The 14,425-nt window shown below is 41.1% G+C and overlaps 1 protein-coding gene and 1 long non-coding RNA gene across 10 annotated transcripts in view; one reads left to right on the forward strand and one right to left on the reverse strand.

The window, feature by feature from the left end:
• The window catches only part of KMT2A (lysine methyltransferase 2A), a 94,857-nt gene that overhangs the window by 37,139 nt on the left and 43,293 nt on the right, over positions 1 to 14,425 (forward strand). For 5 of the 8 annotated variants that reach the window (XM_033207326.1, XM_033207325.1, XM_033207328.1 and 2 more), the window contains 7 exons: positions 1,519 to 4,172; positions 6,675 to 6,852; positions 8,017 to 8,251; positions 10,511 to 10,575; positions 12,056 to 12,433; positions 12,755 to 12,828; positions 14,220 to 14,351. In XM_033207326.1, the coding sequence (XP_033063217.1) occupies positions 1,519 to 4,172; positions 6,675 to 6,852; positions 8,017 to 8,251; positions 10,511 to 10,575; positions 12,056 to 12,433; positions 12,755 to 12,828; positions 14,220 to 14,351 (3,716 nt within the window). The remainder of the gene's footprint in view (positions 1 to 1,518; positions 4,173 to 6,674; positions 6,853 to 8,016; positions 8,252 to 10,510; positions 10,576 to 12,055; positions 12,434 to 12,754; positions 12,829 to 14,219; positions 14,352 to 14,425) is intronic. The other 3 variants (XM_033207332.1, XM_033207333.1, XM_033207331.1) reach the window with 2 other exon arrangements.
• Positions 6,851 to 14,425, reverse strand: part of LOC117081439 — a 45,612-nt gene continuing 38,037 nt past the window's right edge. For both annotated transcript variants that reach the window (XR_004436164.1, XR_004436163.1), the window contains exon 4: positions 6,851 to 6,953. This is a non-coding gene — a long non-coding RNA (uncharacterized LOC117081439). The remainder of the gene's footprint in view (positions 6,954 to 14,425) is intronic.

A 14,425-nucleotide genomic window follows, 5' to 3' on the forward strand; every position in this document is an offset into this window, starting at 1 on the left:
GTCTACCAAAAGCAATTTTTAAAAAGTAGGATAGAAGAGGTTTTCAGAATTGATAAAGCCCTCTGATTGGCCAGGTTCAAGTCTACCACAATGTTAAGGAATCGTTTGATGTATTTCCGGGCAGGAGTTGTTTTGTTTGTTTGTTCTTGTTTTTGAAACAGAGTCTCACTCTGTCACCCAGACTCCGGGCAGGAGTTTTATTTTGTTAATTCACCACTTTTTCATGATAGTTTTCCTCTTAAGTTTTTTTTCTTGACTACCAGTCTACCTTGAATGTTGTCTTCTTTTCTAAGAAACCATCTCGATATGTTTCATTATTTGAGAAATGAAACATGGTTTCTCTGCTGTCTCCTAGTTTATTACCTTTGTTGTAATTAGAATATGTTGAGAAAGGAGCTGTGAATCCTTAGTCTATTAAAGGAACTCTCATAAATTAATTGATGAGGAATGCATTTATATTTAGAAATCTCAACAATAAAATCTTTGTTGACTTCTGTTCTGTTAGAAAGTAGTTCCATTATAAAAATGTTCATCATAATGGCATAAATCTCTTTTGGTGCCTATTAAGGGAAGTTTTAATCTCAGAAGAATGTTATCAAGAGGGAAGAGAAGATTTGATAAAATAGCCAACTGTTACTACTTTTTAAAATGTAGACTTATACAAGGGTGTTTTAAAAACAGTCTTGTTTTCTTGAATGGCTTGAAAAGTAGCAAACTGAGCTTATTTATACATTGGAAAATTCCTTTTATTTAGAACAGAACTTTGATTTATTAAGTTGTCACTTTGCTGCTTACATCAGTTAAGGTTAAATCTTTTTGCAACTTGAGACTAACTAGCTCAAGAACCTCTATGCAGGGGAGTAGATTTAGTAGACACATCATTACGTTACTTCACTGATTAGTTCACATGCCACTGAGTTCAGTGATCTTATTCTGATGTGTCATGAATGAACATTTTTCTATTCAGTAAAACTTTTCTTAGTCTACTTTGGGAAAATAGATTGAAATATGGTACTCTGAACTGCCCAGGGAGTTGGTATGTTGATGATTAAAGAGCAGCGTGTTCAAATTTGTTCAAAGACAGAATTCTGAATTGAAAAGATGGGATGACTGACTAGAAGCATGTTCTTAAATGTTAATGTTGGTGGCTAGGATATGGCAAGGAAGTTCAGATTTTTTTTCTTTACAATTCCTTTGAATTCAGAAAAAACCTTCTTGCTCATCTAAAATTGTAGGAAAATCAGTTTTGTGGATTAATTGTTCAGTGGAAAACTCTTAATTATCTTTTTGTATCAAAAAAGTAATTAAATGTTCTTTCAGGTGGCATGTTATTTGCTGACTTCTTTGAGGCAAATTTTGGGTGAAAAGAAACTAAGCACAATTAAGATGTTTGATTGACTCATTAGACTCAAGTTGAACTCAGTACAAAATGGCCAGTGCTAAGTTATATTCAGCTTAGTTAAAACCTAAACTACACAGCTAAATATATGCTCTTCATTGTTTAATTTCTATACGCAGTTAAAACTAGTCCTCGAAAACCTCGTGGGAGACCTAGAAGTGGCTCTGACCGAAATTCAGCTATCCTCTCAGATCCATCTGTGTTTTCCCCTCTAAATAAATCAGAGACCAAATCTGGAGATAAGATCAAGAAGAAAGATTCTAAAAGTATAGAAAAGAAGAGAGGAAGACCTCCCACCTTCCCTGGAGTAAAAATCAAAATAACACATGGAAAGGACATTTCAGAGTTACCAAAGGGAAACAAAGAAGATAACCTGAAAAAAATTAAAAGGACACCTTCTGCTACGTTTCAGCAAGCCACAAAGATTAAAAAATTAAGAGCAGGTAAACTGTCTCCTCTCAAGTCTAAGTTTAAGACAGGGAAGCTTCAAATAGGAAGGAAGGGGGTACAGATTGTACGACGGAGAGGAAGGCCACCATCAACAGAAAGGATAAAGACCCCTTCGGGTCTCCTCATTAATTCTGAACTGGAAAAGCCCCAGAAAGTCCGGAAAGACAAGGAAGGAACACCTCCACTTACAAAAGAAGATAAGACAGTTGTCAGACAAAGCCCTCGAAGGATTAAGCCAGTTAGGATTATTCCTTCTTCGAAAAGGACAGATGCAACCATTGCTAAGCAACTCTTGCAGAGGGCGAAAAAGGGGGCTCAAAAGAAAATTGAAAAAGAAGCAGCTCAGCTGCAGGGAAGAAAGGTGAAGACACAGGTCAAAAATATTCGACAGTTCATCATGCCTGTTGTCAGTGCTATCTCCTCGCGGATCATTAAGACCCCTCGGCGGTTTATAGAGGATGAGGATTATGACCCTCCAATTAAAATTGCCCGATTAGAGTCTACACCGAATAGTAGATTCAGTGCCCCGTCCTGTGGATCTTCTGAAAAATCAAGTGCAGCTTCTCAGCACTCCTCTCAAATGTCTTCAGACTCCTCCCGATCTAGTAGCCCCAGTGTTGATACCTCCACAGACTCTCAGGCTTCTGAGGAGATTCAGGTACTTCCTGAGGAGCGGAGCGATACCCCTGAAGTTCATACTCCACTGCCCATTTCCCAGTCCCCAGAAAATGAGAGTAATGATAGGAGAAGCCGAAGGTATTCAGTGTCGGAGAGAAGTTTCGGATCTAGAACGACGAAAAAATTATCAACTCTACAAAGTGCCCCCCAGCAGCAGACCTCCTCGTCTCCACCTCCACCTCTGCTGACTCCACCCCCACCACTGCAGCCAGCCTCCAGTATCTCTGACCACACACCTTGGCTTATGCCTCCAACAATTCCCTTAGCATCACCATTTTTGCCTGCTTCCACTGCTCCTATGCAAGGGAAGCGAAAATCTATTTTGCGAGAACCGACATTTAGGTGGACTTCTTTAAAGCATTCTAGGTCAGAGCCACAATACTTTTCCTCAGCAAAGTATGCCAAAGAAGGTCTTATTCGCAAACCAATATTTGATAATTTCCGACCCCCTCCGCTAACTCCCGAGGACGTTGGCTTTGCGTCTGGTTTTTCTGCATCTGGTACTGCTACTTCAGCCCGATTGTTTTCGCCACTCCATTCTGGAACAAGGTTTGATATGCACAAAAGGAGCCCTCTTCTGAGAGCTCCAAGATTTACTCCAAGTGAGGCTCACTCTAGAATATTTGAGTCTGTAACCTTGCCTAGTAATCGAACTTCTGCTGGAACATCTTCTTCAGGAGTATCCAATAGAAAAAGGAAAAGAAAAGTGTTTAGTCCTATTCGATCTGAACCAAGATCTCCTTCTCACTCCATGAGGACGAGAAGTGGAAGGCTTAGTACTTCTGAGCTGTCACCTCTCACCCCCCCGTCTTCTGTCTCTTCCTCGTTAAGCATTTCTGTTAGTCCTCTTGCCACTAGTGCCTTAAACCCAACTTTTACTTTTCCTTCTCATTCCCTGACTCAGTCTGGGGAATCTGCAGAGAAAAATCAGAGACCAAGGAAGCAGACTAGTGCTCCGCCAGAGCCATTTTCATCAAGTAGTCCTACTCCTCTCTTCCCTTGGTTTACCCCAGGCTCTCAGACTGAAAGAGGGAGAAATAAAGACAAGGCCCCTGAGGAGCTGTCCAAAGATCGAGATGCTGACAAGAGCGTGGAGAAGGACAAGAGTAGAGAGAGAGACCGGGAGAGAGAAAAGGAGAATAAGCGGGAGTCAAGGAAAGAGAAAAGGAAAAAGGGATCAGAAATTCAGAGTAGTTCTGCTTTGTATCCTGTGGGTAGGGTTTCCAAAGAGAAGGTTGTTGGTGAAGATGTTGCCACTTCATCTTCTGCCAAAAAAGCAACAGGGCGGAAGAAGTCTTCATCACATGATTCTGGGACTGATATTACTTCTGTGACTCTTGGGGATACAACAGCTGTCAAAACCAAAATACTTATAAAGAAAGGGAGAGGAAATCTGGAAAAAAACAACTTGGACCTCGGCCCAACTGCCCCATCCCTGGAGAAGGAGAAAACCCTCTGCCTTTCCACTCCTTCATCTAGCACTGTTAAACATTCCACTTCCTCCATAGGCTCCATGTTGGCTCAGGCAGACAAGCTTCCAATGACTGACAAGAGGGTTGCCAGCCTCCTAAAAAAGGCCAAAGCTCAGCTCTGCAAGATTGAGAAGAGTAAGAGTCTTAAACAAACTGACCAGCCCAAAGCACAGGTACTCTTTTCCACCTTGCCTATTAAAACTAACAGTTCATTGAGCTCTTTCTGTGGGCAAGTTTTAGGCTAAGTGGTTCAGTTATATCCAGTTATGAGAACCAAGAAAGGTATGGTGGAGGCAGTGGTATTTGCAGTAGTCCTTCAAGGACCAGTAGGATTTTGATAGGTAGAAAATGGCAGGACATAACATTCTAAGTAGAGGGAACAGTGTGGGTAAAAATGGAAAAGTAAGGAACATATTTGAGGAATACTGGATAGCTGGATTGGCACCTGTGGAAAATTGGTGAACTAAGGCTGAATGAACTAAGGTTGGGACTTAGATAACTTAAACAACTCAGAGGATACTGAGTTGTTTGTACCTTGTAGGTTTGATGTAATTAAACCTGGGACTTAATTTTAAAGGTACATTTTAATAGTCAAGTTGTTTTACTATCCCCGATAGAATAGAAAACCGGAGGGGAGCATTCTCTTCCTCTGAGTAGTGAAGGATTAGAGCAATAGATAATATGTTCTTGCAGAATACAAATGAGAAGTACTGGCCGGGTGCCATGGTTCATGCCTGTAATCCCACCACTTTGGAAGGCCAAGGTGGGCAGATCACTTGAGGTCAGGAGTTTGAGACCAGCCTGGCCTGGCCAATATGGTGAAACCTCATCTGCACTAAAAAAAAAAAAAAAAAAAAAAAATTAGTTGGTGATGCATGCCTCTATTCCCAGCTACTCGGGAGATTGAGGCAAGAGAATCACTTGAACCTGGGAGACAGAGATAGCAGTGAGCTGAGATCCCGCCACTGCACTCAAGCCTGGGCCAATAGAGTAAGACTCTCTCTCAAAATAAATAAATAAACAGATTAGAAGCACTTAGCCTTAGGCCATGGAACAGGAAAGCTATAGAATTCTGTTAGTTAACAGGATGCCAAACAGATTTTTACAAAGACCAGCATTTTTGTTTTTTTTTTTATTGTTTTGTTTGTTTATTTGTTTAACAAAGTAAGCTAGTCACTGGCCTTTTCTGAGAAGTGTTGCTGATCTTTAGGGTCTTTTGAAAAGATTGTCATGTAATAGATGCCTATTGATGCCAGCATATCAAGTTAGATTAAGATGGCCATAAACTTAGATTTGTAATGGTATTCAGGGCCAGGCGCAGTGGCTCACGCCTGTAATCCCAGCACTTTGGGAGGCCGAGGCGGGCAGATCACGAGGTCGGGAGATCGAGACCATCCTGTTCAACATGGTGAACCCCTGTCTCTACTAAAGATACAAAAACTTAGCCAGACATGGTGGCATGTGCCTGTAGTACCAGCTACTCGGGAGGTTGAGGCAGGAAAATCGCTTGAACCTGGGAGGCAGGTTGCAGTGAGCCGAGATTGCGGCACTGCACTCCAGCCTGGGTAACAGAGTGAGACTCCGTCTCAAAAAAATAAATAAATAAAATTAATGTTATTCAACCTAGGGCCATAGTTACATTTAGTAATTCTGCCAGTTGAGAATTGTAGCAGGAATATAATGGGACTTATTTTTAACACCACGTTGGATGTTTTTTGTGATAGGAGCAGTGGCTCTTTAAAATCTGAGACATTTCTGTTGTAGCCTTTTATACTTCCTTTTTTTTTTTGAGACGGAGTTTCACTCTTGTTGCCCAGGCTGGAGTACAATGGCGTGATCTCAGCTCACTGCAACCTCCGCCTTCCAGGTTCAAGCAATTCTGCCTCAGCCTCCCGAGTAGCTGGGATTACGGGCATGCGCCACCACACCCGGCTAATTTTGTATTTTTAGTAGAGACAGGGTTTCTCAGTGTTGGTCAGGCTGATCTCAAACTCCCGACCTCAGGTGATCCGCCTGCTTCGGCCTCCCAAAGTGCTGGAATTGCAGGCGTGAGCCACTGCGCCCAGCCTATACTTTCATTTATAAGTTATCTCACTCCTACTTCTCTGTTGATCAAGGAAATATAAGAAATAGTTTTTGGTTAGATAAGCTACATTTATACCACACTGAACTTTTTGGTAATAGAGACTGGCAGCTTGAATTTTGAGGGGAATTTAAAATAGTAGTGTAATTGGGAATAGAAGCTTAGTTGTTTGTTTGTTTTTAAGATAGGGTCTCACTCTGTCACCCAAGGTGGCTCAAGTGATACTCTTGTCCCAGCCTCCTAAGTAGCTAGAACTACAGGTGTGTATTACCACGCCCAGCCAATTTTTAAATTTTGGGTAGAGATGGATTCTCGCTATGTTGCCCATACTGGTCTTGAACTCCTGGCCTCAAATGATCTTCCCACCTCAAGCTGTTTTTTATTTTTTGATTAGAGACCTTTTTTTTGTGCTGCCAATTAGGATACGGTAATAGCTGATTTCTGTTTTGATGTGATTTATCAGCTGGGAATAATTAGAGTTGTATGTTTTGATTCTAAGTCATCATGAAATTGATCAAGTATACCTTGGCTTCGTTCAGTTATAATTTTAACATGTATGGTTGTTACTGTTTTTGGATTGCCTCATATTCAGGGTCAAGAAAGTGACTCATCAGAGACCTCTGTGCGAGGACCCCGGATTAAACACGTCTGCAGAAGAGCAGCTGTTGCCCTTGGCCGAAAACGAGCTGTGTTTCCTGATGACATGCCCACCCTGAGTGCCTTACCATGGGAAGAACGAGAAAAGATTTTGTCTTCCATGGGGAATGATGGTAGGTCAGGAAGGTCAACTTGGAGTCGGAACAGGCTTTTGATTTGTTTGTTGATTATTCTGGGGATGCCCAGTAGGCTCTTCATAGTTAGTCTGGGTCCTCTGAAAAACAGATGGCAAGAGGGGATTAAAAACATGAGGATTTTATTAAAGGAAATGCCTGAGAAGGAAAACGGGGAGGTAGCCAGGGAAGGCTGGGAGAGCTGTCAGACTTCACCCTCATGAAGGAGAAGGGGAAGGAAGGCTAGAATCTTCCTAGACTGCTGTGCAGGTAAGAAAGGTTTAGAAAGCTGTCAAGGTGTCTTTGAGTAAAAGTGGACTGTCAGGGGAGTCTTGTGTCTCTCGGGAGCAGGTGGAGGAGTGACTCCTCCACCGAGTCACTGCCTGAAAGCCCGTGGTAAGTGTGGCCTCTGCACCACTCGATTTCAGAGCACAGAAGCGGGGGCCCAGATCAGTTGTGCTTTCTGTAGTTGGAGGTCTAGGAGGCACGTCATGGCTGCCATACAGTTCTTAAGTGCAGAGTAGCCACTCAAAACGAATTTAGAGGTTTGAAGAATCCTTAGAAGCATTTGGTTTCTATTCTTGATTTTAGATTAGACTGTTTTGTTTTCAATATTTGGAATTTTGCTTTCATCGAGACGCAAGTTGTTGGCTTTTTTTTTTTTTTTTTTTTGAGACGGAGACTCGTTGTGTCGCCCAACCTGGAGTACAGGGGCACGATCTCAGCTCACTGTAGCCTCCACTTCCTGGGTTCAAGCGATTCTCCTGCGTCAGCCTCCTGAGTATCGGATTACAGGCATGTGCCACCACGCCCAGCTAATTTTTGTATTTTTAGTGGAGAGGGGTTTTGCTATGTTGGCCAGGCTGGTCTCAAACCCCTGACCTCAGGCGATCTGCCCGGCTCAGCCTCCCAAAGTGGTAGGATTACAGACATGAGCCACTGTGCCCAGCCAAGTTATTGGCATTTTTACACATTTAAATAACTATTTAAAATAGATTCTGAGTTCTGTATATAAATATTTTAATATATTTTATTTTTGGAGTACCAATTAAAACAAGGTTTGAAGGTAGCTAATGACAGAAGGGGATTTTTGAGAACCTCTCCTTCTACTCCCAAGAAGGGATTCAGTACTCCCTTGGAACTAATGCCATATTTCTTTAACAGACAAGTCATCAATTGCTGGCTCAGAAGATGCTGAACCTCTTGCTCCACCCATCAAACCAATTAAACCTGTCACTAGAAACAAGGCACCCCAGGAACCTCCAGTAAAGAAAGGACGGCGATCGAGGCGGTGTGGGCAGTGTCCCGGCTGCCAGGTGCCTGAGGACTGTGGTGTTTGTACTAATTGCTTAGATAAGCCCAAGTTTGGTGGTCGCAATATAAAGAAGCAGTGCTGCAAGTAAGTGGGTGTTTTACTCTGAGATGTTGACCTCTCATCCATAAAGTTGCTTATTTATCCCCAGTTTGTTGCAGAGATGCATCAGGACACTGAATGTGGTTGTAATTGAGTTGCAACTTCTAACTTATTACAGTTAGATTTTGTGGTGTGGGCTGTTCTTAAATAAGAAATACTCTGGGGCCATGCTGTCATTAATAGAATGTTCTGCAACAATGGAAATGTTCTATTGGAATAGTAGACAACAGTAATGGAAATGTTTAGTTCAGTGTGGCAGCCGTTAGCCACATGTGGCTGTTGAGTGCTTGACATGTGATTAGTGTGACTGAGGAACTACATTGTTTATCTTGTTTAACTTTAGCCATGTGTAACTAATGGCTACCATATCAGACTGTAGCTCTGGAGGATTCCTACTTAAAACCTGACAACTTTATGAAATTATGTTGACCCAACAAAATTATGACAATTCAGGAAACATTGGAGATACACTGCATAAATATCTGTGCTTTCCGACTGTCTCTTAGAATATTTTTATGCACATGGAATTTTTTTTTTTAAGAGACAGGGTCTTGCTCTGATGCCCAGGCTGGAGTGCAGTGGCATGATCATAGCTCACTGCCAACGTTGAACTCCTAGGCTCCAGTGATCCTCCTGCCTTGGCCTCTCAAAGTACTGGGATTACAGGCATGAGCCACAGTGCTTGGCCTCATATGAAATTTCTGGGTTTTTTTTTTTTTTTTTGAGATGGAGTTTCACTCTTTTTGCCCAGGCTGGAATGCAATGGCGCGATCTCAGCTCACCGCAACCTCTGCCTCCCGGGTTCAAGGGATTCTCCTGCCTCAGCCTCTCGAGTAGCTGGGATTACAAGCATGCGCCACCATGCCTGGCTAATTTTTGTATTTTTAGTAGAGAGGGGGTTTCTCCATGTTGGTCAGGCTGGTCTTGAACTCCCGACCTCAGGTGATCCACCTGCCCCGGCCTCCCAAAGTGCTGGGATTACAGACGTGAGCCACCGCATCCGGCTGAAATTTCTGTTTTTAAGAAGTTTTGTTTTAATTTGTATGGGTACATAGTAGGTATATACATTTATGGTATATATAAGATGTTTTGATACAGGCATGCAATGCATCATAATCATATCATGCAAAATGGGGTATCCATTCCCTTAAGCATTTATCCTTTGTATTATAAACAATCCAGTTATACTCTTTCAGTATACAATTAAATGTACAATTAAATTATTATTGACTATAATCACCCTGTTGTGCTATCAAATGCTAAGTCTTATTCATTCTTTCTAATTATTTTTTTATACCCATTAGCCATCCCCTAATATGGAATTTTTTATGTTGAAATTTTTATTACTCTACTTTTTCTCCTCTTTTTTAGTCAGTTTGTGGATATACTTTTTGCCATCTGGGATACTTTATTTAAAGTAGATCAAGATAGTAGCATAAACAGAAATTTTGGTGATTGAGCATCTTGTAAATTACCTGGCACAAATAATAGGTATCAATAGATATTTGCTGAATGAGTGAGTGACATGAAAGTGAGAAATGCTACATTATTGGGAGAAATGCTACATTATTTACTTCAGGGGAGATAATTTCTAGGAGACAAGAAGTAGTTCTGTGCTTTGGTTTGGTCTGACCTTAAGCAAGAATCTTGTCTCAGTCTCATTAGTGGAAAGAAGTAAAGTACTTCACAGATCACAAAAAAGTACATGACAGCAAGATAAAGTTGTGCTAAATTTAAGAGTTAAAGTGGATTCAGTGCAATTGTAGACTTCAGATTACATTAGAATTTTATTAAATCTAAATTTAGGGGTGAAGTATATATCAAAGCCACCAGATTTAATTATAGCATTGTAGTGGTAGACAAAGGAGTTGTTTGATAATTTTAGTCTGTTTTGTGTTAAGATTACTTGATGAATATTAACCTCATAAGAGAGTAGGACTGATGCGACTACAAGAAATACTGACTGATGACTTTGTGTGTGGTGCTAGTCAGTGTTGGATTACAAGAAATTTGAGTCCCATTTCAAAAATAATTTGATATTTGCTCCTTTTAGATCCTAAAGGTAGGTGAATCCGGGGATTCAAAGGCTCAAATTTAATCTGAGTAATGAGTAGTCCTTTTTTCAGCTATAAAAATGTGAACCTGAATAAAGATTCACTGATTGTTGCAGGCAAAATGAACACTTGTTTCAGTGCTTCTCTTCTAAATTTAATTTGTTTCATGGTTTAATCCTTGTTTTCCTAGGATGAGAAAATGTCAGAATCTACAGTGGATGCCTTCCAAAGCCTACCTGCAGAAGCAAGCTAAAGGTAGTGTTGTTAAAAAGGTCTTCCCCCAAATGCTCCTTGCTTAAATGCTGTGTAGTTGTATACATCCAGTAGAAGAGAATACTTTTTTTTTTTTTTAAGTGCAACTCTTTCGCAGGGAGTAGATTGTTGAAGCTAGGTAATAGGTACATGGGGGTTGATTGGACTATTTCCTGTATTGGGGGTATTTTTTAAATTTTCCATAATAAATTTTTAAGATTTATATAAAAATTATAGTTCATTCTATTTCCTAGAGCAATTAAAGTATACCTATTTCACCTGATCAACTTGGCATTAACTTTCTTTAGCCTTTCAATGCTAACTTTTAGCTGCAGGAAACTGAGAATGTTGTGTCACATTTCTACGCTTCTATTTTTTAAAGGTATTTTTTTAACTTATTTTTAATTTTTGTGGATACATAGCAGATGTATTTATTATTTATTTTTTTGAGACAGAGTCTCACTCTGTCTTTCAGGCTGGGGTGCAGTAGCATGATTATGACTCACTGTAGCCTCAACCTCCCAGACTGAAGCCATCCTCCCATCTCAGCCTCCCTAGTAGCTGGGACTACAGGTGCGCACCACTATGCCTGGCTAATTTTTGTAATTTTCGTTTGCAGAGACAGGATTTTGCCATGTTGCCCAGGCTGGTCTTGAACTCCTGGGCTCAAGCGATCCTCTCGCCTTGGCCTCCCAAAGTTCTGGAATTACAGGCATGAGCCACCACTGTACCTGGCCAGCAGGTGTATTAATTTATGGGGGCACATGAGATATGTTGATACAGGCATACAATGGGTAATAATCACATCAGGGTACATGGGATGTCCATTACCTCAAGCATTTATCCTTTGTGTTACAAACAATCTAATTATACTCTTGTAATTATTTTTAAGGGTACAGTAAATGATTGCTGACTGTAATTACCCTGTTGTATTATCAAAAACTAGATCTTATTCACTTCTATCTAGCTATATTTTTGTACCCATTAACCATCCCCACTTTGCCCCTCAACCTCACTACCCTTCTCAGCCTCTCATAACCATCATTCTCTCTCTCTCTCTATCTCCATCATTTCAATTGTTTTAATTTTTAGCTCCCACAAATGAGTGCGAACATGTGATGTTTGTCTCTCTGTGCCTGGCTTATTTCACTTAACATAATGTCCTCTAGTTCCATCCATGTTGTTTCAGATGATAGGATCTCATTCTTTTTTATGGCTGAATAGTACTCCATTGTGGATATGTACCACATTTTCTTCATCCATTCATCTGTTAATGAACGCTTAGATTGCTTTCAAATCTTGGCTGTCATGAGTATTGCTGCAGTAAACATGAGAGTGCAGATATCTCTTTGATATACTGATTTCCTTTCTTTTGGTATATACCTAGCTGTGGGATTGCTGGATCATATGGTGGCTCTGTAATTCTATTTTAAATAAAATTATTCTCACTTATAGACAGCTGATGTTGTTGTTTTTCCCCCAGCTGTGAAAAAGAAAGAAAAAAAGTCTAAGACCAGTGAAAAGAAAGAGAGCAAAGAGAGTAGTGTTGTGAAGAACGTGGTGGACTCTAGTCAGAAACCTACCCCATCAGCAAGAGAGGATCCTGCCCCAAAGAAAAGCAGTAGTGAGCCTCCTCCACGAAAGCCCGTCGAGGAAAAGAGTGAAGAAGGGAATGTCTCGGCCCCTGGGCCTGAATCCAAACAGGCCACCATTCCAGCTTCTAGGAAGTCAAGCAAGCAGGTCTCCCAGCCAGCACCAGTCATCCCCCCTCAGCCACCTACTACAGGACCGCCAAGAAAAGAAGTTCCCAAAACCACTCCTAGTGAGCCCAAGAAAAAGCAGCCTCCACCACCAGAATCAGGTGAGTGCGGAGGGCAAGAAGGAATTGCTGAACCACAAGTACTAACAAAAAAGCACTGATGTCTCAAACAGCATTTGAAAGCAGGAAATGTATGATTTTAAGTCTTCAGTTCAAGAAAATCAGCATTCTTTCTAACTATTATGTATAATAATAAACAAACAAAAAACCAGGTAAATTGGAGGTATTGTTTTAATTTCCTGTTCGAAGCCTAGAGTTTAAATAGTTTTTTTTTTTTTTTCTAATGCCCCTTTCTTCACAGGTCAGTCAGTATTAAAGTAGTCGTTGCCAGCATCTGACTGCAATTTATTCTGAATTTTTTAGGTCCAGAGCAGAGCAAACAGAAAAAAGTGGCTCCCCGCCCAAGTATCCCTGTAAAACAAAAACCAAAAGAAAAGGTGAGGAGAGATTTGTTTCTCTGCCATTTCTCAGGGATGTATTCTATTTTGTAGGGAAAAAGCCTTATCCTTGACTTCTATGTATATGGCAGTGGAATTCCTTAAAATTAAGAAACTTCAAGTTTAGGCTTTTAGCTGGGCACAGTGGCTCACGCCGGTATCCCAACACTTAATGAGGCTGAGGTGGGAAGATTGCTTGAGGCCAGCAGTTCGAGACCAACCTGGGCAGCATAGCAAGACCCTGTCTTTATTTAAACAAAAAAAAAAAAAAAGAAGAAGAAGAAGTTAGCCAGGCATGGTGGCACTTGCCTGTGGTCCCAGGTACTCAGGAGGCTGAGACAGAAGGATCGTCTTGAGCCCAGGAATTCGAGGCTACAGTGAGCTATGATTGTACCATTGCAGTCCAGCCTGGGTGACAAAGCAAAACACTGTCTCCAAAAAGAAAAGTTTGGGCTTGGCAAGGCACGGTGGCTCATGCCTGTGATCCCAGCACTTTGGGAAGCCGAAGCGGGCAGATCACTTGAGGTCAAGAGTTTGAGACCAGCCTGGCCAACATGGTGAAACCCTGTCTCTACTAAAAATACAAAAATTAGCCGGGTGTGGTAGTGGGCGCTTGTAATCCTAGCTACTTGGGAGGCTGAGGCAGGGGAATTGCCTGAACCTGTGAGTCAGAGGCTGCAGTGAGCTTAGACTGCATCACTGCACTCTACCTTGGATGACAGAGCGAGACTCCATCTCAAAAAAAAAAGTTTAGGCTTTACCCTGTTTCCTTTTTGGTCTCTTCCTTGTTGCTTTTCCCTTCTTTGTGGCCCTGTATGTTCTAGCCTAGGAATCTGCTTATTCTAAAAGCCATTTGGCATAATTATTTTTTGACCCCAACATCCTTTAGCAATTATTTGTCTGTAAAAATCACCCTTCCCTGTTTTCACTATTTTTATTTATTATGGATAAAGAGATAGTGTGGTGACTTACATCTATAATCCCAGCACTCTGGGGGACCAAGGTGGGAGGATCACTTGAGGGCAGGAGCTGGAGACCAACCTGGGCAACAAAGTGACACACAGTTGCTATAAAAAATTTAAAAATCAACTAGGCATGGTGGCATGCACCTGTAGTCCCAGCTACTCTTGAGAAGCTGAGGCAGGAGGATCACTCGAGCCCACAAAGTCTAGGCTGCGGTGAACTATGATTGTGCCACTGTACTGCAGCCTAGGCAACAAAGCAAGACCCAATCTATTAAAAAAATTTTTTTGAAGATTATTTCTCTATTTATGTTGGAAACATGTTTTTTAGATCTATTAATAAGACTTGTCATTTGCGTTATTATCTGTTGCAAATACGAAGGCAAATAGGGTGTGATTTTGTTCTATATTCATCTTTTGTCTCCTTAGGAAAAACCACCTCCGGTCAATAAGCAGGAGAATGCAGGCACTTTGAACATCCTCAGTACTCTCTCCAATGGCAATAGTTCTAAGCAAAAAATTCCAGCAGATGGAGTCCACAGGATCAGAGTGGACTTTAAGGTAAAGGTTTTCAGTGACCGTAAAGTATATTGAGTGTCAAAGACTTTAAATAAAGAAAATGCTACTACCAAAGG

This window comes from Trachypithecus francoisi, unplaced genomic scaffold (genome assembly GCF_009764315.1).
Source record: "Trachypithecus francoisi isolate TF-2019V2 unplaced genomic scaffold, Tfra_2.0 Lachesis_group8, whole genome shotgun sequence".
NCBI classification, from domain to species: domain Eukaryota; kingdom Metazoa; phylum Chordata; class Mammalia; order Primates; family Cercopithecidae; genus Trachypithecus; species Trachypithecus francoisi.